This window comes from Pollachius pollachius (genome assembly GCF_949987615.1).
Source record: "Pollachius pollachius genome assembly, chromosome: 2".
Taxonomy (NCBI): domain Eukaryota; kingdom Metazoa; phylum Chordata; class Actinopteri; order Gadiformes; family Gadidae; genus Pollachius; species Pollachius pollachius.
The window spans coordinates 5,948,777-5,976,276 of record NC_136935.1 but is presented as its reverse complement, the minus strand read 5'-3'; the positions used below and the strand labels follow the sequence as shown (position 1 = coordinate 5,976,276).

General features: G+C 52.0%; 1 protein-coding gene across 1 annotated transcript in view; it reads left to right on the top strand.

The window, feature by feature from the left end:
- Nucleotides 1-27,500, top strand: part of lyst (lysosomal trafficking regulator) — a 68,207-nt gene that overhangs the window by 25,936 nt on the left and 14,771 nt on the right. The window contains exons 10-40 of the mRNA XM_079730187.1: nucleotides 178-244; nucleotides 565-674; nucleotides 1,659-2,019; nucleotides 2,155-2,314; nucleotides 3,030-3,203; nucleotides 3,530-3,690; nucleotides 4,273-4,463; nucleotides 4,857-5,102; nucleotides 5,559-5,732; nucleotides 6,984-7,133; nucleotides 7,569-7,706; nucleotides 8,193-8,391; nucleotides 8,738-8,866; nucleotides 9,506-10,187; nucleotides 10,795-10,975; nucleotides 11,791-11,960; nucleotides 12,631-12,861; nucleotides 14,017-14,183; nucleotides 14,795-14,947; nucleotides 16,257-16,457; nucleotides 17,000-17,217; nucleotides 17,651-17,860; nucleotides 19,418-19,594; nucleotides 20,077-20,153; nucleotides 20,870-21,058; nucleotides 24,133-24,278; nucleotides 24,813-24,909; nucleotides 25,210-25,271; nucleotides 25,702-25,757; nucleotides 26,018-26,170; nucleotides 26,671-26,915. Of these exons, the coding sequence (XP_079586313.1) occupies nucleotides 178-244; nucleotides 565-674; nucleotides 1,659-2,019; nucleotides 2,155-2,314; nucleotides 3,030-3,203; nucleotides 3,530-3,690; nucleotides 4,273-4,463; nucleotides 4,857-5,102; nucleotides 5,559-5,732; nucleotides 6,984-7,133; nucleotides 7,569-7,706; nucleotides 8,193-8,391; nucleotides 8,738-8,866; nucleotides 9,506-10,187; nucleotides 10,795-10,975; nucleotides 11,791-11,960; nucleotides 12,631-12,861; nucleotides 14,017-14,183; nucleotides 14,795-14,947; nucleotides 16,257-16,457; nucleotides 17,000-17,217; nucleotides 17,651-17,860; nucleotides 19,418-19,594; nucleotides 20,077-20,153; nucleotides 20,870-21,058; nucleotides 24,133-24,278; nucleotides 24,813-24,909; nucleotides 25,210-25,271; nucleotides 25,702-25,757; nucleotides 26,018-26,170; nucleotides 26,671-26,915 (5,675 nt within the window). The remainder of the gene's footprint in view (nucleotides 1-177; nucleotides 245-564; nucleotides 675-1,658; nucleotides 2,020-2,154; nucleotides 2,315-3,029; nucleotides 3,204-3,529; nucleotides 3,691-4,272; nucleotides 4,464-4,856; nucleotides 5,103-5,558; nucleotides 5,733-6,983; nucleotides 7,134-7,568; nucleotides 7,707-8,192; nucleotides 8,392-8,737; nucleotides 8,867-9,505; nucleotides 10,188-10,794; nucleotides 10,976-11,790; nucleotides 11,961-12,630; nucleotides 12,862-14,016; nucleotides 14,184-14,794; nucleotides 14,948-16,256; nucleotides 16,458-16,999; nucleotides 17,218-17,650; nucleotides 17,861-19,417; nucleotides 19,595-20,076; nucleotides 20,154-20,869; nucleotides 21,059-24,132; nucleotides 24,279-24,812; nucleotides 24,910-25,209; nucleotides 25,272-25,701; nucleotides 25,758-26,017; nucleotides 26,171-26,670; nucleotides 26,916-27,500) is intronic.

The following is a 27,500-nucleotide window of genomic DNA, read 5'->3' as shown; positions in this document are numbered from 1 at the left end:
CTTAATCCACCTACTCCTTCCTCTCCTCCCTCTCCTCACTCTCCTCCTCCTTCCTCTCCTCCTCCTCCTCCTCCTCCTCCTCCTCCTCCCTCTGCTCCTCTCTGTGTTTTTCTGCTGTTCTCCATCTCTAGGCCATCCTGTTCTCTGACTCTCTCTTGTGTTTCTGCTCCCTTACAGAAGGGAGTCAAGACCATTCTGTCTGGCTTCCACAAGGTCCTCACCCAAACGGATCCCTCCTTCAAAGGTTTGTCGTTGTGGTTGGCACTGGTGTTTATCGTAGTTTTAATTGTAGTTAAACGTTTTCGAATTCCCTCTCCAATATTTTTACGTTATTCGCAATTTCAACCGCCATTATTTTATGCACTTTTTATCACATTTTATTCACATTTTCGTTCCTCTTCAAAAGATGCGTGTTATTTTTGACTCCCTGCAACACGGCACTTCACATCAAACCGGGGGTCCCCATGTTGCTGGTGTGGCTGCGCCCTGTGGTTTTGTTGGTCTTCTCGCTGTAGCATTTAAGCGACGCGATGTCTGTAATCTTCTCCTTATGCCTTTATCCAGATTGCCAGGTTGTGCTGGTTGAGCTGCTGGTTGCCATGGTGAGCCAGCGCATTACAGCCGACGAGCTGGCACTGCTCGTCCGCCTCTTCCTGGAGAAGACCGCTCCCATCGTAAGTCTCAAGCCTCATCACAAACTGCACCATTTTACTTATTCGCACGAAAACGGAAAAAAAAAATAATTAAATCCATTTACATTTGCACTCAGGGCATTTAGCAGGCGCTTTTATCCAAAGCGACTTCGATAAGTACAATTGTCAGAACAATGGGAAACCACAACATGTTGCTGTCGGTACAGTAAGGATGTTCGTAGAACAAAGTGCCGAGCACTAACAATTTCTAGGTTAACCCGTTCCTTGGGTTTAGTCCGTGATCTGTGTTTCCAGCTGTGGATGTATATGCACGATGCGCGCTGTATTCTCCCTGGCTTGTTGTAGCCCAGTCATCAACACCCTCGCCCTCTGGGACTCCACCAAATCCATTCCCAATTATCACCCATGTACCAACACCCAGTGGGATGTAGCGGGTGACTGCCACCTGTTAATTGGAAAGTGAAACCGGGGCCTTTATGACTAAAAGGTCCACATTGTGAACTCCTGTGTTTACCCTCAACGCTCTTCCTTGTTAGTAGTTGTCGCCTGAAACGACGGACTGTAGGAAACAATGTGAGTGTTTTATCGAGAAAAGTGCTGTGTGGTTTCTGCCCGCTGTGGAGTGAGTTATCACATGACATCTGAGCTTCTATTAGAGGGCCCTTCTGCATTCTGACACCGGTCTGCTAATGAGGCCCCAGAAGTCACCGGGCATGCTTGCTGCACCCGCTCGCACGCGCGCACAGCCACACACACACTCACTCACACAATCATGCCGCGTGTGCATGAGACCACAGCATGATATTCTAATCGTCAATCAACTGGTAAATGCCATATTGATGGGTCATTATTCATTTTTTTATATATATATATATTTTTCTAAAATACACGTATATATTTTTGGGAATTTGACTCAATCTTCCTGCACTACCCTTACGATCGACCAGTCGGCGTATTGGGCACCCTTGTTCAAATGCAATGTATTGTTGTTGTTCCCTCCCCCAGGACATCTTACTGAAGGGAATCCTGCAGATCGTGGAGGCCAACATGGACCTGGAGCCCCTTCACTTCCTCTCCTTCCCCATCGTCCTGGGGGCCCCTACCACCGCAGGGGCCTCCCCGGGCCCCCGGCAGAACGGCACCGCCGGCGGGGGGGGCAAGGGCGTGGGGCTGCTTTGGAAGGGCAAGCTGTCTCCCCGCAGGGACGGCGACGCCGAGCCCAGGACCGGCCACCTGCGATCCTCCCCCTGGCACGCCGCCCCACTCCACCTGCCCCTAGTGGGGCAGAACTGCTGGCCCCACATGGCCAGTGGCTTCAGCGCCTCCATGTGGCTGAGGCTGACGGAGGCGGAGGCGGAGGACAAAGGTGAGACAAGCAGTGGAACCGCTGTGAGATCGGATTGCACTGAATTCCCGCAAGCGATGAGTAAAGTATTTTGCGTTTTTGTTTTTTTGCTCTGCATCGGTTTTTGACGGCTTCTTACTCTTAACCACCACCTAGCTGCCGCGGGGCAGGCGCCGGCGCCCGAGGCCCACCGCGGCAGCTCTCCGGCGGGCCAGAGAGCACTGGACGAGGGCCTGGTCCACGTTCTGTCCATGGGCTCCAAGGCTCTGATGCTTCAGGTGTGGGCGGACTTCTGCACGGGGTCGCTGACGTTCAGGTGAGTGCCCGAAATCTTTTGGGGATTTGTTTTCTGTAAAAATTGTTGACTGAAGACTGCAATGAATACAGGAACATGGCCAGAAGTGTGTTTTAAAGGGGTGATGTTGTGCCGGCGTGTGTGAGTGGGATTAGCCATTATAAGCCGTTTGAAGATCTGCCTTTTCCTGTGTTTTAGTGACATCACTAGTGGGCGTGTCCACCTAGATGTATGCTTGAAGGACACGCCCACTTGTGACATCACTACTGGGCTTGTCCACCTATATGCTTGATGTATGCTTGATGGATCAGTCCACCAGCCTACCCATTGGACCATAGCAAATGTTGCCTATCTCTCCGTCACACATCTAGTTGGACACTCCCACTTGTGACGTCACACAGGAAAAGGCAGATTTGAAAAGGCTTGTAATGGTTGATCACACTCACACCTGGTGGCATAATATCACCCCTTTTAAATGTAAGTCGAAACCGAGGCTGAACTGAACTCATCACAAAGATGAGCCCATGGCTTGCATTAGAGGTAGCCACAGTGTTTGTTCAGACCTCACTAGAATGTGTTTAATACTTGGGTGGCTGAGTTTGATCTCTTCACTTCCACAGTGTATTTCTCAATGTGACTCGTAACACAGAAATGAAGCCTCTTCCAATGGCTTCAACAGTCTTGGCTCTCAATGCATTCTTGAACCTAAAACCCACCCATAACCCCGGTCCTCCAGGATCTGCATCGACCCCAACGACGAGATCAAGGCCGGGCTGTTGGCCCAGGCGGAGTCGGGGCCGGGCCTGTTGACCCCGGGCCACTGGCAGCACCTGGGTCTGACCTACAGCCAGCAGCCCGAGGGCAAGAAGAACATCCAGGGCCGCATGGTGGTCTGGGTGTGTGGGATCAGGTGAGGAGACGCTCTCGGCACATACTACTGCACACTGCCAACCACCCATTATTATCACCCATGTTTATGCTGTTTGTCCTGTTTATTCTGATGGTCTTTACTTTCGCATCTACTTTAGCATTTTGTTTTCCTTAGCACTGCTTTTGTATTTTTATTGGATTGCATTGAACCCTGGTCCTGATTATATCCATTCCTGAACTTTTCTAACCAAACTAAGTAAGACGTCGTTTCAAGCAACAATATACCAAAACGCTCGTTTGAAGCGCACAGAACGAATCAAAGGCAAGCGACCTCAACGTGTTGTGAACTCCCCTTGCTGCCTGCAGGAAGGCTGACGTGTCCCTGGACTACACGCTCCCCAGGAAGTCCAGCCTGTCCTCGGACAGCAACAAGACCTTCTGCATGCTGGGCCACAGCCTGCTCTCCTCGGAAGAGCTGCTCCGGCTGGGGGTCCGCTGGAACCTGGGCACCGTGCTGCTCTTCAACGGTGCGTTGGGGGGGGCGCCGTGCCGGTGGTGCCGGTGGGGGTGCCACTCGGGGGGGGGGGGGGGGGGGATGGTGGAGGATAAGCAGGTCCCCTGGGGAGGGGTTGTCTCAGCCTGGGTGGGAGTCTCTAGTCTCTGCGCTGGGCCCTAGGGGTGGGGGGGAGGTGTGCATGGGGGGTTGTGTTGCTGGTGGGTGGGGGTCTAATCCACCCTTCCCTTGTAATCCCCCTCTCAGGGTGATGTGTGTAAATACCTCCAAAGCACCATCTGCTCTCATCCTCTTAAGAAATGTATTTCATGCTCACTCCTTTGTACACCCTGGTGGCAAACAGGGCTCCTGTTGTACTGTAGGTGCACTTTTTTAAACGTGTGTTAGTTTCACTTGTGCTATCACATAAATAATATTGTTTCAAATACATGTTTATAAGTTCGATTTTTGTATTGGTGTCTTAATAAGAATACAGAAGAGGAATAGCTCAGATATTACCTCAGATAAGTACTAACACCTCAGGCCTTGAGCTTGATAATAGTTTTCAGCATACCAGTTAAAGCAATAACACGTACTTTGTCATACCGTTCTCCAGGTTCGAGGATCGGCTCTGAAGAGGCCTTCTACCTGTACGCCAGCGGGCCCGACCTCACCTCCATCATGCCCTGCAAGTACGGCAAGCCCAGCGGGACATTCTCCAAGTACGTGACACAGGAGGGCCTGAAGTGCGACCACGTCCGAGAGCTACTGATGAAGAGCAAGGAAGTGGACACCTCGGCACTCGTCGTGAGTAGTTCCTTATTTTAAAAACCAGATGTTCCATTTCCCATTGGTTCTTTATGTTTCACGGTGGTTTGCCAAGTCCACCTAGGTGGATATAGAAACATTTTCCAAACAGTGCTCCATCATTCCGGTACTTTTCTAATTTTAAACTAAATGTTTAATTACCCATTTGTTCGTTATATATCACGGCATTCCAAAAAAAGGTGGATTTGGAGAGCAAGGCTTTTTCGGGTTCCTTCCCAAACACACTCCATCATTCCGGTCCGCCCTTTGCCTCAGCTCATCGCTCTTCAGCTATGACTCCCTCCAGCTATACCATCCATCACCCCCCCCCCCCCCCCCTCTTCATGGCCTAACCGCGCCTCAACTCACCGTGTGTGTCTGTGTCTCGTACAGGAGAGCCTGGCGGTGGTTTACACCCCCAGCAGTCCACGGGTGTACACCATCTACGAGCCGGTGATCAGGCTGAAGGGCCAGGCCAAGACGGTGGTCACCCAGCGGCCCTTCAGCTCCAAGGAGGTGCAGAGCTCCACGCTGGAGCCCCCGGCGCTGCGAGCCCTGCAGCCCATCGAGCCCCAGGGCCTGCAGAACGTACTGCACAAGATCGGAGGCACGGCTACCTTCGTCTTCCTCTTCGCCCAGGTACGATTCACGCAGGACGGGGGCGTGTTGGAGTCGCAGTGTGTACGATGGAGCTCGTCCCAGTCAGTAGGCGGGAGACTGTTAGAGTACATAAAGCTCCATAACAGTGTTCTGTCCACTCTACCTGGCTGTGACACTGTTTGAAGACGGGCTGGGTGGCGTGAGTGGGAGGGGTTTTCTTCTCTTCAATTTTAAGATTCTTGTAATTAAAGAGAGAGGTATGGTCAGTTGTAGGACGTGGTGTTATTGATGTTTTATTGATCAATATTGAAATGCATGTGGATCCTTGTTGACTACAGATAAGTCCATGTCATTTTGAGCTAAGAGCTAGTGGAACTTTTACACATTGTGACTATCAATACGGAGGAAATAACTTTAACCACAAAACAAAATAGCACAAATTATGGAAATATAACCTGTGTGTGTGTGTGTCTGTGTGTGTGTGTGACCATGCAGTCCGTAGAGCTGAGTGACTGCGAGCAGACTCAGGCACTGGCGTTGAAGGTGCTGCTCTCTCTGGCAAAGTACAACCAGCACCGCATCCACGAGATGGACTGTTGCCACGGATACTCCATGATCCACCAGGTCCTCATCAAAGCCAAGTGCATCGTGGGATACCACATGTTGAAAGTAGGTCTCATTGCTTGCTCACTCTGCGCCCTCTGTGGGGCAGAGAGGGCTAGAAATGCTAGATTCCCTGTGCAAGACCAGAGAAATCATTGCTGCTAACACAGAAACGCACTTATTGCAACTGCAGTTATTTGCCATTTAGCTGTAAATATATTGACTTTTTATAAAGTGATCACATTTCTGTTAGACATGCATTTTTAAGTATTGCTTTAGCTGGATCACTGGTTCAGGCATGAAGGTTCCGGCACATGTCTAAAACGTGTCTGTTTTTATAAAGAGTGTAACACAGTTTACTAGAGGGATAAACTGGACTGTAACATTACTTACAAGGACAAGGCGGGAGACGACAGGGATTTAGCACCGACGTAACTCAACTAACTTAACTAGCAGCCTGCCCTGATCAATACTGACCTGCTGGCTCGGGGGGGCATAACCAGTCCCTGCTCTGCCCAGAGTTATGACGTCTCCGCTGAGCTGTCTTAGCGACCGTATTGATTCCTCCCCAACCTCATCACAGATTTAAGGCAACATTACAACACACACGTCAATGAGTCTATTTCTGGAACGGATGCAGCATCGCTGGACTCTAATCTGTTTCAGTGATGTGTTCGAGCAGTCCTGGGTACAGTGAGATACAGCCGCTGAATCCCAATTCAATGTATTCAATTTTATTTGTATACCCCTTAATCACAGGTGCAGTCTCATAGGGCCATATATTTATGTCACCCCCCTGACCCTAGCCCCCCAGAGGGCAAGAAAAAAACTCCCTTAAAGGTTGTATCGATGTTGGGTGACGTCACTTCTGTTGGTATTTAAAGCGAGATCCCAAACAAACAGAGCCAGCTCGCCCCTCCCTTCCGTGTTTCGTGGATCCAGTAAAAACGATCATAAACGCAGTGCAAAACCCCAAAACACCCACCCCTTGTCGGTGATTGGTTGGAATACTATTTATTTTGGTTTTGAGAGGTTGGTAGTACTATTTGTTTTTGTGTACAATCTCGGGGCATAGGCTGCCTACAGAGACGGCCTGCTCATGGGGCGGGCAGCTAGCGGATCGTGCGGTAAGATCAGACGAATGGGATCATTTATGTTTCGGCCTAGCATCGCTGATGCAACCTTTGATTAGCAAGGAGGAAATCTTGAGGAGGAACGTCGAGTGGGGGATCCCTCCTTCCAGGGAGGGTCAGGGGTCCAATGGGGGGTCTCCATGCGGGCGTCCTCCTCGGTGGTTGACGTGTGCGTTGGTTTCAGACCCTGCTGGATGGCTGCTGCAGTGGGCCCGTCCTCTCCCTGGGGGAGGATGGGCAGTTCCGCCTGGACACCGAGTCCACCGCCGTGGTGCAGGACATTCAGCTGCTCTCGGAGGTCCTGCTGGACTGGAAGATCTGGGCCAAGGCGGAGGTAGGCCACAGCCAGAGCTCTGTTGTTGTCAGGGTTTATCATTCCCCTGATGAGGCGCAGTTACAATGCCGAATGACGTAGAAACACAAAAGTAACAAAGGAGGAACACACTGATGGTAAATATATTGATTATTGCGTGCCAAAATATGAAGCGGTTGACTGACCTGGGGGTCTGTGGTGTGAATGACCGGGGGTCTGTTCTGTGACTGACCGGGGGTCTTTGCTGTGTGTGTGCTGTGATTGTCCGGGGGTCTTTGCTGTGTGTGTGCTGTGATTGACCGGGGTCTGTGCTGTGTGTGTGGGTGACTGACCCGCGGGTCTGTGCTGTGTGTGTGGGTGACTGACCCGCGGGTCTTTGCTGTGTGTGTGGGTGACTGACCCGGGGGTCTGAGCTGTTATTGACCCGGGGGTCTGTGCTGTGTGTGTGGGTGACAGGCGGGCGTGTGGGAGACCCTGCTAGCTGCCCTGGAGATCCTGATCCGGGTGCACCACCCGCAGCAGGTCTTCAACATCCGACAGTTCCTTAAGGCACAGGTGGTGCACCGCTTCCTGCTCACCTGCCAGGTCCTACAGGTGAGATGCACTCTGGGAAACGGAGTTCATTGTACATTGTTTACACTGAGGTTGAGGCAATGTCTAGTAAATCATCAGCCTTTATCTGGAGACTGTGCAACTGTGTTTTGGTCATGTTGGCAGAACACAAAAAAACACTGATCTCAATTTTTTTTTTGTTGCTGCTCTCTTTAATAATCGTCCTCCACTACTTAAGGACGTGCGAAGATGACATAATCAACACATCATTAATAATAATAATTTCCAATGAATAAAGATGAAAGATAATAAGCACCCAGGCAGGACTGTCATGTTTATTCTCTCTTATCAAGCTTGTGGACCGACAAGGGTTTTAAATCAATAGTAATCCCACGCTCGCAGGGGTGCTCGCATTGCACACAAAGTATCCTCTGATGAGGCGCTGCCGTTCAGCCGCCCCCCTGCGGTGAGTCCTGTAACCCACGACGACGTGTGTGTGTGTGTGTGTGTGTTCTGCTCCTCCCCCAGGAGAACCGGGACCAGTACCTCACCGCCATCCCCCAGGAGGTGTGCCTCTCCTTCGTCAAGATCATCCAGGAGGTGCTGGGCTCCCCCCCCGATCTGGACCTGCTCAAGCTGGTCTACAACTTCCTGCTGGCCGTGCACCCGCCCACCAACACCTACGTGTGCCACACCCCCACCAGCTTCTACTTCTCCCTGCACATCGGTGAGGTCACCGGCGAGGTCGTGAGGTCATCACACTCCCCCCCCCCGCCATCCCAGATATCAATAAGCCTTATTTCTGATAGCTTTAGTGTGTGTGTGTGTGTGTTTGTGTGTGTTTGGGCATGTGTGTGTGTGTTTTTGCGTTTGGCTGCGTGTTTGTGCATGTGTGTGTGCGTGCGCATGTCTGTGTGGGTGCGCGCATGTCGGTGTGTGTGTGGGTGCGCGCATGTGGGTGCCCGTGTGTGTTTTTTGTGCGTGCTCATGCGTGCCTGTCTCTGTATGTGGTTGCGCGGGTGGGCTTATCCGTGTGTGTGTGTGTGTGTGTGTGTGTGTGTGTGTGTCCTCAGACGGTAAGCTGTACCGGGAGAAGGTGCAGTCTATCATGTACCTGAGACACTCCCACAGCGGGGTGAAGTCGGCCAGCAGCTCTGTCTTCTCCCTCTCCCCCACCGTGTTCCCGGACCTCCACCCAGAAGGTAGGGCCTCCACCGCACCGCCCGACACCACGGCCCTGAAGACCCCCGAAGGATCCCAGGAGGATTAGATCTGTAGTTTAGAAGAGATGGAATAGAATCGAATTAGTCCTTTATTGTCATTACATTAGCAGTCCTAACGGAGCATTCACGCATATCAAACGGCAGTTAAAAATAAAAGAACAGAAGTCCAAACCGGACTATTTTGAAATGCTGATGATATAAATAGAATATTGATTCGGTAAAGCAACCGATGCTGTTCTCTGTGAAGATCAGTTTTGTTAGATACTTGTCCTGGATTCCCCTCTGCGAGGGGGGCTCAGAGTTCCTGGAGGACTGTGTCCTTAAAGACCCCCCTGTGTAATTTAAGGATTGTAGGACAGGGTTTACTCTCGTGGTGTGTGTGCGTGTGTGTGTGCGTGTGCGTGCGTGTGTGTGTTGGGCATGACTCCAAGCGTGATGTCTTCCTCTGATTAAGATCTCAGATTAGGTCTTAACCACAGTCATCAGTCTCCTCAGTCGTCCCTCTCGGCTCCCCCTAAAGGAGCCGGAGACTCTGCCTGTTGCAGACGACTGGCTCTCCAGTATTGATGTCTGCCGTCTGTCTGTCTGTCTGCTTCGTCCTCGTGACCTCGTCTCCAGGCCAGCCGGCGGCCTCTTCCTCCGAGCCCTCCACAGACGACCACTTCCTGCGGCCCCCCAGTCTGACGCCGTCCCCGCACACCTCCCCCGCCGCCAGTCCCCGGAGGGCCCCTAGCCCGGCCCCCCCCCCTGGCGAGGGGGCCGGCGGGGCCCCGCCCTCACAGGGGGCTCCGGGCAGCACGGAGACCCTGAAGAGAGGCGGCGGCGGCGGCGGCGGCGGCGGCGGCGGCGAGCTGCTCCTCAGCAGCTGCGACTCGGCCAAGACCATCTGCGAGTCGCGGGAGTCCGGGGGGGACGGGCGCGCTGCCTCCCCCAACCCGCCCTCCCCCCGCCCGCCCTCCATCAGCGTGGAGGAGGACCCTGACGAGGAGCTGGACAGCCTGCCGGAGGGCAGCGTGGACGGCGCCGAGTCGGAGGACCGCTTCGACTGGCCGGGCGAGGAGGCGCCGCGGCGGCCCGACAGCCTGAAGGGCATCCAGTCCTTCCAGCGGAGCCACAGCAACCTGGCCAGCCTGGGCCTGGCCTTCCCCGCTGCCGCCGCCAACGGCTCGCTGGCCGCGGGCCGCTGGCCCGCCGCCGCTGGGGCCGCCGCCGAGCGCGGCTCGCTGCCCGAGGACTGGGAGAGCTACACCTACTCCCCCGGGTACGAGAGGATGCACAGCAAGTTGGAGGTGGACGACAGGTGAGCCACGCCCATGACCACGCCGGGCGGTGTTGTCTCGCTCCTTGTCTCACGCGGGTTTGGGCGAGGTTTCCGGGTCATGTCCTGGTATGACTCGTGATAGGGGTCGGCCACGCCCTCGCTGAATTATTTACCCCCCCAGATGAGGACAAATTGGCTTTTATTGCCATGCATCTGCGGTTGGTTTGAAGTAGTCACTGGCAGCCTGTTGTGAAAGGCTAGCTTAATTCAGGGACCGGGCGTCTCAGTGAGATCCGGCTGCACCTCCGTGTGCAGATTTGTATTCTACACTGGATTCATGTTTCAAGCATTAGCTGAGATTGATCTGACCTGCGACAGCCTGTGAGGGGCTGTGGGTGGTTGAGTCATCTATCATGTTGTTGAGTGTTCACCGACATCTTAGAAGTGTTACGTGTGTGTGTGTGTGTGTGTGTTTGTGTGTGCGTGTATGTGTGCGCTCTGACGCGTTGTGCTTTGTGCGCGTTGTGCTTTGTGTGCACGCGTTGTGCTGTGTGTGTGTCCATGCGAGCCTGCGTGCATTGTGCTGTGTGTGTGTGTGTGTGTGTGTGTGCGTGTGTGTGTGTGCGTGTATGTGTGTGCCGACCAGGTCCACCACGGAGGACTGCCTGGTGCTGATCTGCTGCGGGCTCTACGACCTCCTGCGGGGCCTGCTCCTGCTGCTGCCCGACCTCATGCTGGAGGAGGTGATGGACAAGCTGATCCAGCCCGAGGCTCTCATCGTGCTGGTCAACCACCCCTCTCCCCTCATCCAGCAGGGGGTCATGAAGGTACGCCCCCCAGCCCCTCCAGCCCCACGCTGAGCTCTGACGCAACGCCGGCGTGCTCCCCTGGCTCCGGCGAGTTGGAGCGGACGAACGAAATGGCAAAACTTCGGCCGGGGAATGCGTCAATTAAATCGAGACAGACAAGGAGCGGCGCGCTAGTGTTCCTGATATCCTTCGCGTTCTGTCTTGAACGGTGAAGTTTTTGCGTGGCGGGGCTTGTGTTGACAAGCGTGTTATCAATCAATGGGAGCAGGCAGAGAGAGCAAAACGAATGATTATGAGGAGCTGGAGGCTCCGAACAGGACAATATCCCCTGGAGCGATCGCGTGCTAGACCAGTGCTGTGACAGGAAATTAGGAAAGCAACATGATACGGGAGGAGGGTGGAAAGGAATCTGGTGCTCAGCGGTACTAACATGCAGGGGGTGAGTTAAGGGCAGTGGAGAGGATGGTAAACAGAGGTGTCTTGGCAGGAGGTGATGGGGTGGGGAGGATCCAACCTAATATCGCTTGCTCCATGTGAGATATTGGGTTTGAACCCCCCCCCCCCCTCAGGTATCCTTGAGTCTTGAACCTCTACCTGCTCCTTAATAGCGTGCATCTGAAGCCAATGCAAGTCACCATGGATAAAAACCTCTAAATAATAAATGGTAAAAATAATATGAAGCAATCTCTTTTATCCTACTTAGTCATTCATAAATGCAGTAATTCAGTGATTCCACCAGGCCCGCCTGTGTGTGTGTGTGTGTGTGTGTGTGTGTGTGTGTGTGTGTGTGTCTCACCCCTCGTTGAACCTAACCACTGTTTCCCTATCTGCAGCTGCTGGACGCGTACTTCAGCAGAGCCTCCAAGGAGCAGAAGGAGAAGTTCCTGAAGAACCACGGCTTCTCCCTGCTGGCCAACCAGCTGTACCTGCACCAGGGCAGCCAGGGTCTGCTGGAGTGCTTCCTGGAGATGCTGTTCAGCCGGCCCGTGAGCCTGGAGGAGGAGTGAGTCGGAGCCACGCACCGCATACACGCTAACAACCGATGGGTTGATTCATCAGGGGTGTTGATCTTGGGTTGTTTAGCAGACGGTTTGGATCTAGATGCAGGATGTCGTTCAGCAGCCCTTTGCTCGAGGCCGCCTGCTGTAGGCAGACTTTAGAGGTTGGAGTTGGATTCCTGAAACTTTCGGATTGGGATTTGAATGCTCGATTTTGACGAAGTTTGACGATCCTGCCCCCATTTATTATATTCTTTACACTTGATTCGACTTTGTTTATACATGGAGGAAACATAAAATGAAAAAAGCATGGACAAACCAGAAAGTCAAAGTATAAGGCATACATTTCTGTCATAATTCATTCTCTAAACTATTCCAATAGTTTAGAGAATCAAATTTTGTATTCTACAAAAAAAGGCTACCTATCTATCTATATATACCCATATATCTATCTATAGATAGATAGATAGATAGATAGATAGATAGATAGATAGATAGATAGATAGATAGATAGATAGATAGATAGATAGATAGATAGATATCTATATCTATCTATATAGATTTATACAGTATATCAATATAGACAGATAGACAGACAGATAGACAGATATGAACGTGCAGCGACATCGCCTAACCCTTTCTTTGAGCTAATTGTGTTGTGTCATCTGTCCCCAGCCTGGACCTGGAGGAGATGGAGGGCATCTCCCCCTTCAGGAAGCGGTGCATCATCCCCATGCTGGGGCTGATCGAGAACTCCCTGTACGAGAACTCCCTGCTGCACAACCTGCTGTGCATGCTGCTGCAGCTGCTGAACGCCTGCCCCAAGCTGGCCGACATCCTGCTGGACCACGGCCTCCTCTACGTGCTCTTCAACACGCTGTCCACCCTCAACGGCATGGAGACCGGGTACGCCCGGCCCCTACAGGCTCCAGGGCCCGCGTGTGTGTTCAGTCTCGCTGCGAATCGGCTAATTGAAAACGATTGCGACGCAACAAGAGATGTTTCCTCTGCTTAAACAGGCGGAACCGGGTTATACGTGAGATGTACGACTCATGTACAACCCTTCTGCTGGAAGTGGTCGCTATGTTTGATCTGGATACACGAGAATAAGTGTGTTATATAGAGAGAATCTCTCGCAGGAACTCATAAGTCACCGGTCGTCAGCCAATAGAAAGCAAGCAGGCGTCGTATACAAATATATCGTAAACGTCAACGTACTTTTCCTTCTTTTCTTACAATTCAAAAAATCCTAGACCTCAACCATTATTTAACATGATTTGCGGCTTTATCCAAACCAGTGTGAACTGGTACACTTCCCTTCGGTTCAATTCCGTCCGTTCTCGGAGATGCAAAAACGAGGATCTGGTACAAACCTGAAACCTGTGTGTGTGGTTGTGAGCGCAGTGGGCCTTTTGTGTCAACACGTCATTGTTGTATCGAGATACAATTGAAATTCATAAGCGGTTGTACAAGGTAAATATTTATCTTGTTTAAACAGGGCCAAGGTCCATTTGGGCCCTCGAAAAGGCTTTGATTAAAGCTGTGTCAACGATGGGTTTCAGATGAGCCACTGTGACATGTTTTACCATAGGCATATTCCTACTGATTACTTGGTTTCACTTGAATGCTTGAGGCTTTGACGTCAGCCTAACTAGTAGTAATTGTAGTACTAAGACCGATCTTTTACTTGTGTACTATGATATTTACGTAAATGCCCTAAGATGCTATTATCCAAAGCGACTCGCACACAGCAATAGTGGAGTCGCCATGCAAGGCGACAACCAGCTAGTCAGGAGCAGTGAGGGTCAGTGGTCTTGCTCAGGGACAGCTCCACACTAGAAGGAGCCAGGGATCTAACTAGCAACCTTCCGGTTACAAGTCAACCCGCTTTACCTCCTGAGCTAAGCCAACCCTATAGCTAGCTGTAATTGTCTAATGTGGCATAATTCAGCCTTAAATCTACAACCTGCTTCCCTTTCACACGCAGCGACCCAACCTAAGTCAGTCGCCCTCTGAACCCCCCCTGTCTTAACCTCCCCCTGACCTTTGACCCCGCCCCAGGATTCCCCTCAACGACTACAAGCTGCTGGTGTGCGACATCCAGCAGCTTCTGGTGGCCGTGACCATCCATTCCTGCAGCTCCTCCGGCTCCCAGTACTTCCGCATCATCGAGGACCTCATCACCCTGCTGGGCTTCATGCAGACCAGCAAGATGCGCCGCACTCAGGGTAAGGGCCAGGGGCTCCGGGGGGGGGGGGGTCCGCGCCGGTCTCTCTGGCAGGGGAAGCTACGTCGGGCAGGGGGACACATTAGGGCCGTGTTGAAGCTATCACGCGACTGTATCGTAACTTCAAGTGAGCTTGATTGTATCGAGGGGAACGTGTAGGGTGTGTAGTACGGACAATGAAAACCACATTGTGTGATGAGGTTTGTAGACCTCGTCGCGTCCTGTTGGCCGCTGAATAGAAAGTTTAGAATCATCGGTCAGCTGCCAGACTTATCCCCTGAAACAATAGTACGAGAGCAGTAGATGAATGGTAAATGGACTCACTGCATTTATTTAGCGCTTTTCTAACAAGTGGCCACTCAAAGCTAGTTACAAATATTGCCTCAAATTTACCCATTCACACGTTCACACATTCACAGCACTGTCAGCCATGCAAGGCGACGCCAGCTCGTCAGGAGCAGTTAGGGTTAGAAATGTCTTGCTCAGCGACAACCCGACACTCAACTAGAACGAACCGTGGGTCGAACTGGCAACCTTCCGGTTACAAGTCAACCCGCTCTACCTCCTGACCTAAGCCAACCCCCTTTCCCCCTTTCAACGGTTTCCCTGCAGAGATGGCCGTGGCTCTCCAGTTCCGGGTGCTGCAGTCGGCGATAGAGTTCATCAGGACCACCGCCAACCAGGACCCCCAGAAGCTGAGCAGCTCCATGAACCTGCCCAGCTCCCCGCACCAGGCCATCCACCCCAAGCGAAAGAGCATCAGTGGTGAGTGAACGCAAGGAACACGCAAATCCCCACGCCTTACTCTATGCTCAGTGTACCAGTGAGCGGTTCTTTGTTGTGGTATTGCCTCGTATTCCCATGATGCATTGCTCCGTATACCTGTGACTTCTTCCTTGTTGTGTTATTGCCTCGTATTCCCTTGATGCATTGCTCAGTACATTATACCTGTGACCTGTTCTTCATTGTAATTGTCTCGTTTTCCCATGATGCATTGCTCCGTATACCTGTAACCTCTTCCTTGTTGTGTTATTGCCTCGTATTCCCATGATGCATTGCTCTGTGTACCCGTGACTTCTTCCTTGTTGTGTCATTGCCTCGTATTCCCTTGATGCATTGCTCAGTACATTATACCTGTGACCTGTTCTTCATTGTGATTGTCTCGTTTTCCCATGATGCATTGCTCTGACCTCTTCCTTGTTGTGTTATTGCCTCGTGTTCCCACGATGCCTTGCTCACCCGTCTGTGTCTCCATGCCCCTCCCCCGTCCCCGGCCCGAAGGTTCGATGGCCATGAGAGACTCCATAATCCCACGCCCCCCCCGGCAGCACTACTGCTCCTACGGCCAGATCCCCCTGTCCCCCCCCTTCAGCTTCCTGGCCCAGGATTCCCCCCTTTCCTCCTCCCCCACCACCACCTCGTCCTTCATGTTCCATCCTCCTGACTCAGGTAGCCCGGGGCAACGGTGCCGCCTCCGTACCGCCTACGTAACCCCCCCCCAGATAACATATCCCCTCCGACCGGGGGGACATGTTTGTTGTTGTTGTTGTGTTGTTGTTGTTGCCGTGGAACTCACCTTCACCCTGGTCCTTGACCGAGGAGTAACCTTGCCTGGTACATTGCATTCAATGCGTTACTGGTGCACCCTGTGTGTGTTTGTGTCGTGTGTCGTGTGTGATGATGCGTGTTTACTCTGAGAGCTCACCAAACTAACGGGGACCAGATTCTTGCACGGATGCCATTTTGGCGAGCCAGGCTTTCTTTCTCCTCTTCCCAGCCTGCTGACTAATGGATGAGTTATTGATGAGATATTCGGTTGCGTGACCGTTCTGTGAACCTGTGAGAGAGCGAGGAAAACTAAACCGCACGCGCTGCATGCCGTGTGGCGTGCTGACTCAGCGACACATGCCCGAGATCGCACATGATTCAGATTAACGTGCTCGAGATTGCGAGTGATGCAAACGAACACACCCGAGATCACGCGTGATTCAAACGAACACGCTCGCGATCACGCGTGAATCAAATGTATGTCCACCCCATAACACTGACCACCTCTCCCTCCCCCCCGGTCCAGACGGTCCAGGCCGGCGCCGCTTCTCCATGGTGCAGTCGGACTCGCTCCTGATGCGGATGCGGTCGGTGGCGAGCGACGAGCTCAGCCAGATGATGCAGCGGCGCATGAGCCAGGAGAACCCGATCCGCGCCAGCGAGACGGAGTTCGTCCAGCGGCTGCAGAGGCTGGTGGTCCTGGCCGTCAACAGGCTCATCTACCACGGTAGCCACGCCGGCCCGGACAAAGTTACATACATTCACATTTGACATTGAATGTACCCACAAATTGTTTGGAGCAACGATCTGCTGTCTGTTCTTTTTGTAAATGGAAGACACCTGTATTTGGCAGACGCTTTTATCCAAAGCGGCTTACAATAAGTACATTTTTAGAAGAAAGAGAAACAACAATATATCGCTGTTGGCACAGAAAGAATGTTCATATAACCAAGTGCCAAGCACTAACAATTGCTGGGTTAACCCATTCCTCGTATACAACAAAGCACAATGTAAGTACTATTTTGAAGTGCAATGACATACAAACATACAATAAGTGTGTACATTAAGTGCCAGGGCGTACGACATACAATAAGTGCATAAGAGGAGTGTGGAGGGGGGTGGGGGGGTAAGGCTATGCAGAGTCCAGATGAACTCTGAACAAGTGAGTCTTGAATGTCGTAGAAACAGCCGGGATCGGGTTTTGTTTCGGTTTTGTTGGTCTAATTGGGTTTCCCGCCCCCCCCCCCCTCTCCTCTCATCCTGGTCCAGACATGAGCCAGGACTTCTACCAGCTGCTGAACTTCCCCGAGACACCGGACCACCTGCTGTCCACGCCCGACCCGTCCGACCCCGGGCACGACGAAGGCTGCTCCTCGTCTTCCTCTGTGCCGGCCTCCCCCGTCCCCTTCCCCCTCCCGCCCGCCAGCAAGAAGAGCTTCCAGAGGGACATCCTGCGACTGATGATGGAGGGGATCAAACTCAGCCTGGTAGGGCCCCCACTTGTGTTTAGCTTCCCAAGGTCCTGGGCCGGAATCCCGACAGTCCCCCGGAATAGTTTGGAGCAAAGATGCAGAGCTCTGCTGTCTGTTCCTTTTGTAAATGGAAGACAGCTGTAATCTGTCATCTATTGTACATGTACGCTGTTTTTCAAATCATTTTGAAACTGTTTCTACAAAAGGATGTTTGCCATCTGTTCGTAATGTTGGTTATGATCGGGATAACTCCCTCCTAGCACAAATGTTTTTCTTACCTCCTTGCGCGTGCATATGTGTGTGTGTTTGGGCGTCTACTTTGTGTGCGTGTCTGGATGATTGAGTGCGTATATATTTTGCGTGTTTGTGTGTGTGTGTGTGTGTGTGTGCGCGTGCCTGTGCATTAACGTGTATGTTCTGACCTGGCCCTCTCCCCCCCCCCCCCCAGGGCAGTACGGGCCGCGGCGGGGCGCCCCACCAGCAGTGGCGCCGGATCCTGTGGTCCAGCCGGGACACGTTCCGGGTCCAGATCGGCCGCCTGCTGGTGCACACCCTCAGCCCCGCCCAGCCCCTCGCCGACCGCAAGGAGGCGCTGGACTTCGTGTTCGACCCGCGGCACGGAGACATCCTGAGGGAGAGCCTCAGCCCCGGCCTGGAGGTGAGCGGGACCGGAGACCCGGGGTTTCCCTCTCCAAAGCCCAGGGGCTGGAGGGCGGCTTTAGGCGGGAGCTCAAATGTGGAGGTTTAGATGGAAAATATAACGTCCAGGTTGTAGATTGAACAGTCGCTCCAGAAAAATGCAGCGTTTTTTTGTGATTGTTGCGGCCAAAAATCCTTGATTATGCGGCACGTTTTCTTAAAGAATGTGATGAAATATGCGGCATATTTATGCAATTCTATGCGATGAAATTGCGGGAACTTGCAAAAATTGCGGGAACTTAAGAAAAAATGCAGGAACTTGCGAAAAATGCAGCTTTTCGAAGACATTCACGTCGCGTAACTACGTCACTTCATAACGTTCCCATGGCAACAGGGGGAAATGGCTGCTCTTGTGTGAAGTAAACGCAACATTTTTCAACTTTCTGCTAAGATATATGTGATTTTTTGCAAGAAAAATGCGGGGATTATGAAATCATGCAAGCCCCGCATATTTTGCGCGGAAATCTGCAATTTATGCGGTGAAAGTGCGGCATATTTGAAAAAATGCGGCCCCCACATGAATATGCGGACTTTGGCTGATTATGCGTTGAATTATGCGATCGCATAATCACGTTTTTCCGGAGGGACTGATTGAAGTTGTTTTTTAATGTAACACGCACGCACGCACACACACACAGAGAAAGTAGACACGATAGAGAGTAGACACGACACACACACACACACACACACACAGTAGACACGACGCAGAGTAGACACGACACAGAGTGGACACGACACACACACACACACACAGAGTAGACACGACACACACACAAACACCGAGTAGACACGACACAGAGTAGACACGACACACGTACGTATCAGGCCAGTGTCTAAAATGGGAAATGATTTGCCCTCTCTGAGAGGGAATGGGTTGAAATGACAGGACCGCTCTCAGCATTGGGATGACCCATGAGGCGTCTTTATGCTGAGTCTGTGAAATGGTGACGCACAGATGGACAGGCCGGATGTGGATGCTGGGTCTCCTGGGTCGACCACACCGCTCTTTTCTCTCCCTTATATGACTGGCCACAATGCAACATGACATAAATCCCTTTTTTGCCTACCACTCTCCCTAATTACTCTCGATCTATTTCTTTCTGTTTCTCTCTACCTATATCTCCCCTCTCACTTTTTCTCCCCCTCTCACTATTTCTCTCTCTCTCTCTCTCTCTCTCTCACTTGCTCTCTCTTTGTCTCGCTCTATCTGTCTTTCTCTCTCTCGCTCTCTCGCTTTCTTACTCTCTCACCCACTTACTCACTCAATCACTCTTTCCCTCTCACACTTTCTCTCCATGTATGTCAACACATCTCTTTTTCTTCGTTTCACTCTCACTATTGGTCTGACTCTATCTCCCTTGCTTGCTCACTCTCTCTATCACTCTCACTTACTTACTCACTCACTCTTCCCCTCTCACTCTTTCTCTTCTTATATCTCCCCATCTCTTTTTCTTCTCCCCCCTCCCTCCCTCTCCCCCTCGCTCCCTCCTCCCGCCTCACCCCCTCCCCTCTGCAGCACGGGCCCAAGCTGGCTCTCTCGCTCCACGAGCTGCTCCACGACCACAAGGAAGGCCTGAGCCGCGAGGAGCAGAACGCGGCCGCTATCTTCATGACCTCCCTGAAGCTGTGTGGCCACCGCTGCATCCCGCCCAGCGCACCCCACAAACCAGACCTCCTCAAGGCCATCAAGGAGGTACCAGGGGGGGCGAGGGCCACTGACCGGGTAGAAGGGGGTTTATAGGGAGATATATAATACCAGAAGGGACAGGGACGCTGACCGGGTAGAAGGGGGTATAGAGATAGATATATAATACCAGAAGGGACAGGGACGCTGACCGGGTAGAATGGGGTATATATCGAGAGAGAGAGAGAGAGAGAGAGAGAGAGAGAGAGAGAGAGAGAGAGAGAGAGAGATACAGATACAGGTGGATAGATAGATAGATATAGACATACTGTAGATAAAGACAAATATAGATATAGACAAATATCTCCATATATATGGACAAAGTTGTACTCTGAAAGTCACTTGAGAAGCCAAGCTGACTTAGCTTTAACATTGATTCTTATTTTTGTATGACTCATCTTTATCCTCATATAGATGGGTTGTTTTGCGTTCATTTGTTGTGCATTTTTCTACGAACCACAAAGCACTAAATCTCTGTTGGGCTCATCTAGGAGAAGTTGAAATACGAGGCGGACGAGAAAACCAGCAGACTGGCGTGGGAGAAGAAAATGTCCAACACTCAGAAAAGGTGAGGAAGAACTTTATTACGTTATCTCCTGATTATCGCCTCCCCCGTTTTAAGACCTGCGCTCCACTCAACCAAGAGCAGCTCCTTCCTCCATCCTTAATGTACCATAATAACCATTACACTAACACATTCGATTTATATTCGCTTTTCTACATAGTCAAAGGCGCTTTACAGAATAAAATCATTTAATAATAACGTTTATTAGTATAAAGATTAAAGAGGAGGAAGGCGAGAGAGGGGAAGGAGGTGCCTGGGTAAAACCGCCCATTCCTCCGGCCAATTGAGTTCGCCCCGCTCGAGGGTCTGGAGAAGAGCAATCCATTTCTTTCTGCTTTCGATACGCTTTTGCGGGAGCCAATCACCAAGCTGGCTTTTCCCCTTGGCGCGCTATTGGCTGGTTTAACACAATGACGACAGGGAAGCGACGGCAAGCAGCCGACCGCGTGCAGAGTCAGTTGAGCCAGGCCCGTCGATCACGCGTCTTGTGCCGAAGAAAAATGACAGCGGCTTCCCCAGACCAACGTGCGATCTACGATTGAGCTTGGTCTGGTAATAGCCAGGCCAGGGAAGGAGTATGAGCCAAAAAAAGGGTGGTTTTTGAGGGCCTGTTAAATGAAGGGAGTGTGGATGTGGTCGGGGAGGGAGTTCCAGAGGGAGGGTGGCACCTACTGATCAGGCCCGGTCACATCACCCCACGTCTCTTCTCCCCTGCTCAGTCTCATCCAGAGGCTGGACGGCAAGTCCCGCGACATCTCCAAGATCGCGGCGGACATCACCCAGAGCGTGTCGCTCAGGCAGGGCATGGAGAGGAAGAAGGTGATCCTGCACATCCGCAGCCTCTACAAGACCAACCTCAGCGCCAGCCGACGCTGGCAGGAGCTGGTGCAGCAGCACACGCACGACCGGTGAGCCGCTGTCTGTAGGCACACTGTCTGTAGACTGTCTGTAGGCACACTGTCTGTAGACTGTCTGTAGGCACACTGTCTGTAGGCACACTGTCTGTAGGCACACTGTCTGTAGACTGTCTGTAGACTGTCTGTAGACACACTGTCTGTAGACTGTCTGTAGGCACACTGTCTGTAGACTGTCTGTAGGCACACTGTCTGTAGACTGTCTGTAGACGCACTGTCTGTAGACTGTCTGTAGGCACACTGTCTGTAGACTGTCTGTAGGCACACTGTCTGTAGACTGTCTGTAGGCACACTGTCTGTAGACTGTCTGTAGACACACTGTCTGTAGACGCACTGTCTGTAGGCGCACTGTCTGTAGGCTGTCTGTAGGCACACTGTCTGTAGGCACACTGTCTGTAGACGCACTGTCTGTAGACTGTCTGTAGGCACACTGTCTGTAGACTGTCTGTAGGCACACTGTCTGTAGGCGCACTGTCTGTAGACGCACTGTCTGTAGACACACTGTCTGTAGGCACACTGTCTGTAGACGCACTGTCTGTAGACGCACTGTCTGTAGACTGTCTGTAGGCACACTGTCTGTAGGCACACTGTCTGTAGACTGTCTGTAGGCACACTGTCTGTAGACTGTCTGTAGGCACACTGTCTGTAGACTGTCTGTAGGCACACTGTCTGTAGACTGTCTGTAGGCACACTGTCTGTAGACTGTCTGTAGACACACTGTCTGTAGACTGTCTGTAGGCACACTGTCTGTAGACTGTCTGTAGGCACACTGTCTGTAGACTGTCTGTAGACACACTGTCTGTAGACTGTCTGTAGGCACACTGTCTGTAGACTGTCTGTAGGCACACTGTCTGTAGACTGTCTGTAGGCACACTGTCTGTAGACTGTCTGTAGACACACTGTCTGTAGACGCACTGTCTGTAGGCGCACTGTCTGTAGGCTGTCTGTAGGCACACTGTCTGTAGGCACACTGTCTGTAGACGCACTGTCTGTAGACTGTCTGTAGGCACACTGTCTGTAGACTGTCTGTAGGCACACTGTCTGTAGGCGCACTGTCTGTAGACGCACTGTCTGTAGACACACTGTCTGTAGGCACACTGTCTGTAGACGCACTGTCTGTAGACGCACTGTCTGTAGACTGTCTGTAGGCACACTGTCTGTAGGCACACTGTCTGTAGACTGTCTGTAGGCACACTGTCTGTAGACTGTCTGTAGACACACTGTCTGTAGGCGCACTGTCTGTAGACGCACTGTCTGTAGACACACTGTCTGTAGGCACACTGTCTGTAGACGCACTGTCTGTAGGCGCACTGTCTGTAGACTGTCTGTAGGCACACTGTCTGTAGACTGTCTGTAGACGCACTGTCTGTAGGCACACTGTCTGTAGGCACACTGTCTGTAGACGCACTGTCTGTAGGCACACTGTCTGTAGGCACACTGTCTGTAGGCACACTGTCTGTAGGCGCACTGTCTGTAGACGCACTGTCTGTAGACGCACTGTCTGTAGGCACACTGTCTGTAGGCGCACTGTCTGTAGACGCACTGTCTGTAGGCGCACTGTCTGTAGACGCACTGTGTGTAGACGCACTGTGTGTAGGCGCACTGTCTGTAGACTGTCTGTAGGCGCACTGTCTGTAGGCGCACTGTCTGTAGGCGCACTGTCTGTAGACGCACTGTCTGTAGGCGCACTGTCTGTAGACGCACTGTCTGTAGACTGTCTGTAGGCACACTGTCTGTAGGCGCACTGTCTGTAGACGCACTGTGTGTAGGCGCACTGTCTGTAGACTGTCTGTAGGCACACTGTCTGTAGGCGCACTGTCTGTAGGCGCACTGTCTGTAGACGCACTGTCTGTAGGCGCACTGTCTGTAGACGCACTGTCTGTAGACTGTCTGTAGGCACACTGTCTGTAGGCGCACTGTCTGTAGACGCACTGTCTGTAGACGCACTGTCTGTAGACGCACTGTCTGTAGGCGCACTGTCTGTAGACGCACTGTCTGTAGACGCACTGTCTGTAGACGCACTGTCTGTAGACGCAGTGTCTGTAGACGCACTGTCTGTAGACGCACTGTCTGTAGGCGCACTGTCTGTAGACGCACTGTCTGTAGGCGCACTGTCTGTAGACGCACTGTCTGTAGACTGTCTGTAGGCACACTGTCTGTAGGCGCACTGTCTGTAGACGCACTGTGTGTAGACTGTCTGTAGGCACACTGTCTGTAGGCGCACTGTCTGTAAACGCACTGTCTGTAGGCGCACTGTCTGTAGGCACACTGTCTGTAGGCGCTACTGGGTACTAGGGCTGGGCGATTAATCAAATTTTGATCTCGATTTCGATCTTAGTGTCAAACGATCACAAAATGAACATAATCGAGTTTTTCGATTTAAAATAAAAAAGATGTATGTATTTTTAACTTTATGTTTTATAGAAAGGGCAGAACAGCTGGATACATATCTTTATATTATTTTAGATTGGAACATTTTCTTTTTTGACCATTTTGTGTATTTTTTAAGGCGAAATTTCAAGGTTCTCAGTTACAACGTTTTTTTTGGGAGAGAAATGCTGAATCAATACAACATGTCGTCAAACTCAAAAATAGTCGTTTGAATAATCGTGATTTCAATATCGACCAAAATAATCGTCGATTATTATTTTTCCCATAATCGAGCAGCCCTACTGGGTACTGGTGGGTCGGGTCAGGTCGGCTCTAAGACCTCCTGGGTCTGTAGACACTGTGTCACTGCCACTGTGTGCTGGTGGGTCGGGTCGGGTCGGGTCTAATACATCTGACTTTGATGCTCAAAATCGAGCCTACTCTGGCTGTTTCTCAAAATTGCACCACCCCACCCTAACGAGCACTAAAATCCATTTCTCCTTGAATGACTTTATTGTGCCTTTGCACATTGTGTAGAACTCATGGTAAACGCAATCTGTTTCAAATGTGGGGCTACGTCGAGTTCCGTCATTGTTTAGCGTTTGGGAACCTCCCCGAGTGTTTCCGTTGGATTCTCCTTCACGTTGTCAACACCCTCCCCCTGCATTCCCCCCCCGCCTTCCGTCCGTCGGTCCCAGGGCGGTGTGGTACGACCCGGGGTCCTACCCCACCTCCTGGCAGCTGGACCCCACCGAGGGCCCCAACCGCGAGCGGCGGCGGCTGCAGCGCTGCTACCTCACCATCCCCAACAAGTACCTGTTGAAGGACCGGCGCAAGGCCGAGGGTGAGTGGGACGCCGCGCCCGCCGATGGGGGGCGGGGGGGGGGGGGGGGGGGCCTCTGTGGGGGTCCGTCACGTCTCCCTGGGCCCAAGCCGGTCTTCTTAACCTATTTACAGTTACATTTACATTTAGGGCATTTAGCAGACGCTTTTATCTAAAGCGACTTGCAATACAAGTAGATTTGTCAGAAGAAGAGAAACAACATATCGCTGTCGGTACGGTAAGGATGTTCATAGAGACAAGTGCCGAGCACTAACAACCGCTTGGTTAACCCATTCCCCGTATACAACAAAGAACGCTAGGATAAGACGCTACACATTGGTAAGCACTATTTGTCAGTGCAAGGATGTACAGCATACAACAAGTGCTTAAGGGGGGAGAGGGGGTAAGGTGGAGGGGCTATGCAGAGTCTAGGTGAACTCTTAACAAGTGAGTTTAGTCTTTTGCGGAAGCCGGTGAGCGACTCTGCGGTCCTGGTACGGGCAGGGAGCCCAGGAGTTCCTGCTGGGCCTACAGTTCTGTTTTGTTATTCTCTAGACGCGGCCAAGCAGCCGCTGTCCTTCCTGTTTGAGGACAACACCCACTCGTCCTTCTCGTCCACCGTGAAGGACAAGGCCACCAGCGAACCCATCAGGTACACGGCCTCCCAGAGCAGCACCACACTGGGAGGGAAGCACCGGTGTGTGGGGGGGCAGGGCAGGAGGCTCTGTTGGTGGTGGAAGCTATCTGCGTTCTTTCTCAAGATCTCTTCCTTGCTAATTAAGTTTTTTCTTGCCTTCTGGGGGACTGGGGTTAGGGGGGTGTCCTAAATATACTCCCTGCTAAGCCCTCTGAGACTGTAACTGTGATTAGGCGCGATACGAATAAAGCTGGATTGAGTTGAATCGAGGGAGACCTGACTGAGGTGCTTGGGCTGCATGTGTTTGTCTCTCAGGTTCACCAGGAGATGCATCAGCGTCGCTCCCTCCGTAGAGACAGCAGGCGAGCTGCTCCTGGGTAACACACACACACACACACACACACACACACACACACACACACACACACACACACACACACACACACACACACACACACACATACGCATTTCCACACAAACACATTTCCGCACACTCACACACAAACAAACACACACACACACACACACACACACACATACACAAACACAAACACACACACACACACAGAGACAGGCCTCCTGAAATTGTAATAGCTTCAGTCGCTAGCAACAACAATAACAACAGTTTCTAGTCATTCACCCCAGACTCCAGCATTGTGTTTCCCACTCATTTCCTGTGCTTTTTCTCCCTCCCTTTGTATTGCAACAGCAACAACAATCACAGCCACACACGGCCACCGCTGATGCTCCCACTGCGAAAGGCTTTGCAGTCGAGTGGCTCACTGACCTTTCCCTTTTGTATTCCAGGGAAGTCAGGGATGTACTTTGTGGAGGACAACGCCGCGGATGCACACGACAGCCAGGTAACGCCAGGGGAGAGAGGGGGTGAGGGAGGGAGGGAGTGAGGGGGTGAGGGAGGGTGCACCACCCTAGGGAGGTAGATGATGCATTGGCGGGGGGAACTGTCCCCGACTGACCTCTCTGAGTGCCGTGCTTGTGCTGATGTGTGCCTTCTGTGTGTGCCTGTGTGTGTGTGTGTGTGTGTCTGCATATCTGCGTGTGTGCGCCTGTGTGTGTGTGTGTGCGTGTGCATGCGTGTGTGTGTGTTTGTGTGTGTGGACAGAGCCCTCATTCCGAGCTGGAGGCCGCCTCCTTCTCCTGGACCTATGAGGAGATCAAGGAGGTGCACAAGCGCTGGTGGCAGCTCCGGGACAACGCCGTGGAGATCTTCCTCACCAACGGGCGCACCCTGCTGCTGGCCTTTGACACCACCAAGGTCAGGGGCTTCTCTCGTCTCTCACAGTGCCTGGGGAGTGTATCCTGGGGGGGGGGGGGTGTTTATTGCGGTTCTATTGGCGGCGGCTCCATCTTGGAACCCCTTTGATGTGCGAACGGTTTTCTGGACTGTGATTTGCCACGTCTATCGCACAATGGATTTGTCCGTGCCTTTTTGAAGTCTTTAAACAATTAATCTCAATTCTTCTCTCACTCACACGCTCGCTCGCTCGCTCACTCGCTCGCTCGCTCGCTCGCTCACTCACTCACTCACTCACTCACTCACTCACTCACTCACTCACTCACTCACTCACTCACTCACTCACTCACTCACTCACTCACTCACTCACTCACTCACTCACTCACTCACTCACTCACACATCGCTCTACTGGCAAAAGAGCGATGTCAGCAACGCTACTCTCTTGTGTCGATCGCGGACGTCTCAAACATGATAACACTAAATCAGGGTAAACACACGTTACGTTTTTTTAACCCTCCAGTTCCGCGACGACGTGTACCACAACATCCTGGCCTCTGACCTTCCCAACATGCTGGAGCACGGCAACATCAGCGCGCTGACCCAGCTGTGGGGCTCGGGTCAGATCTCCAACTTCGAGTACCTGACGCACCTCAACAAGCACGCCGGGCGCTCCTTCAACGACCTCATGCAGTACCCCGTGTTCCCCTTCATCCTGCGCGACTACATCAGTGAGACGCTGGACCTGCAGGAGCCCAGTATCTACAGGTCAGTGATTGGAGGGGGGGGGGGGGTGCATAGACCTCTGAAGAATAAGTCCCGCCTCCGAGCCTCCCGGTTCCCTCGGTCAAATGTCTCTGGGAAATAACCAGGGTTTTTTTGATTGAGCGTACATAACAAACTAACGACTGGGTTTTTGGATTGTCGGTGCCGTAAGAAGTAGTAAACGATTGTTCATGCTACTTTAACACCAGGGTCACAGAGAAGGTAGGACAGGTGGGGGTGTGTGTCTGTTAGAAGCAGGTTGTGGATGCAACGTGTTCCACTCCCAGCCACAGGGCATTCCTTGGGCAGACTCACCGACCCGGTGGTTATTGGAATGCATCCCACTTTGACTTTGGATGAAAGTTGTCATTAATAAATGAATAATTCTCTTTTTTAATGCATTTCTAAATGAGTACACGTTTATGGTGAGTCTATCAAAGGTAGGGTAGGCAAGAGTAACCTAGATTTTGAAATCATCCAACCGAAATAATACAAAACATGTGCCTGGCTGGCTAGATTTAGCAATGGGTCTGCCACGCCTTGTGGATGATTACGGTCATGCGCAATTAGCAATGGGTGCAATGCGTG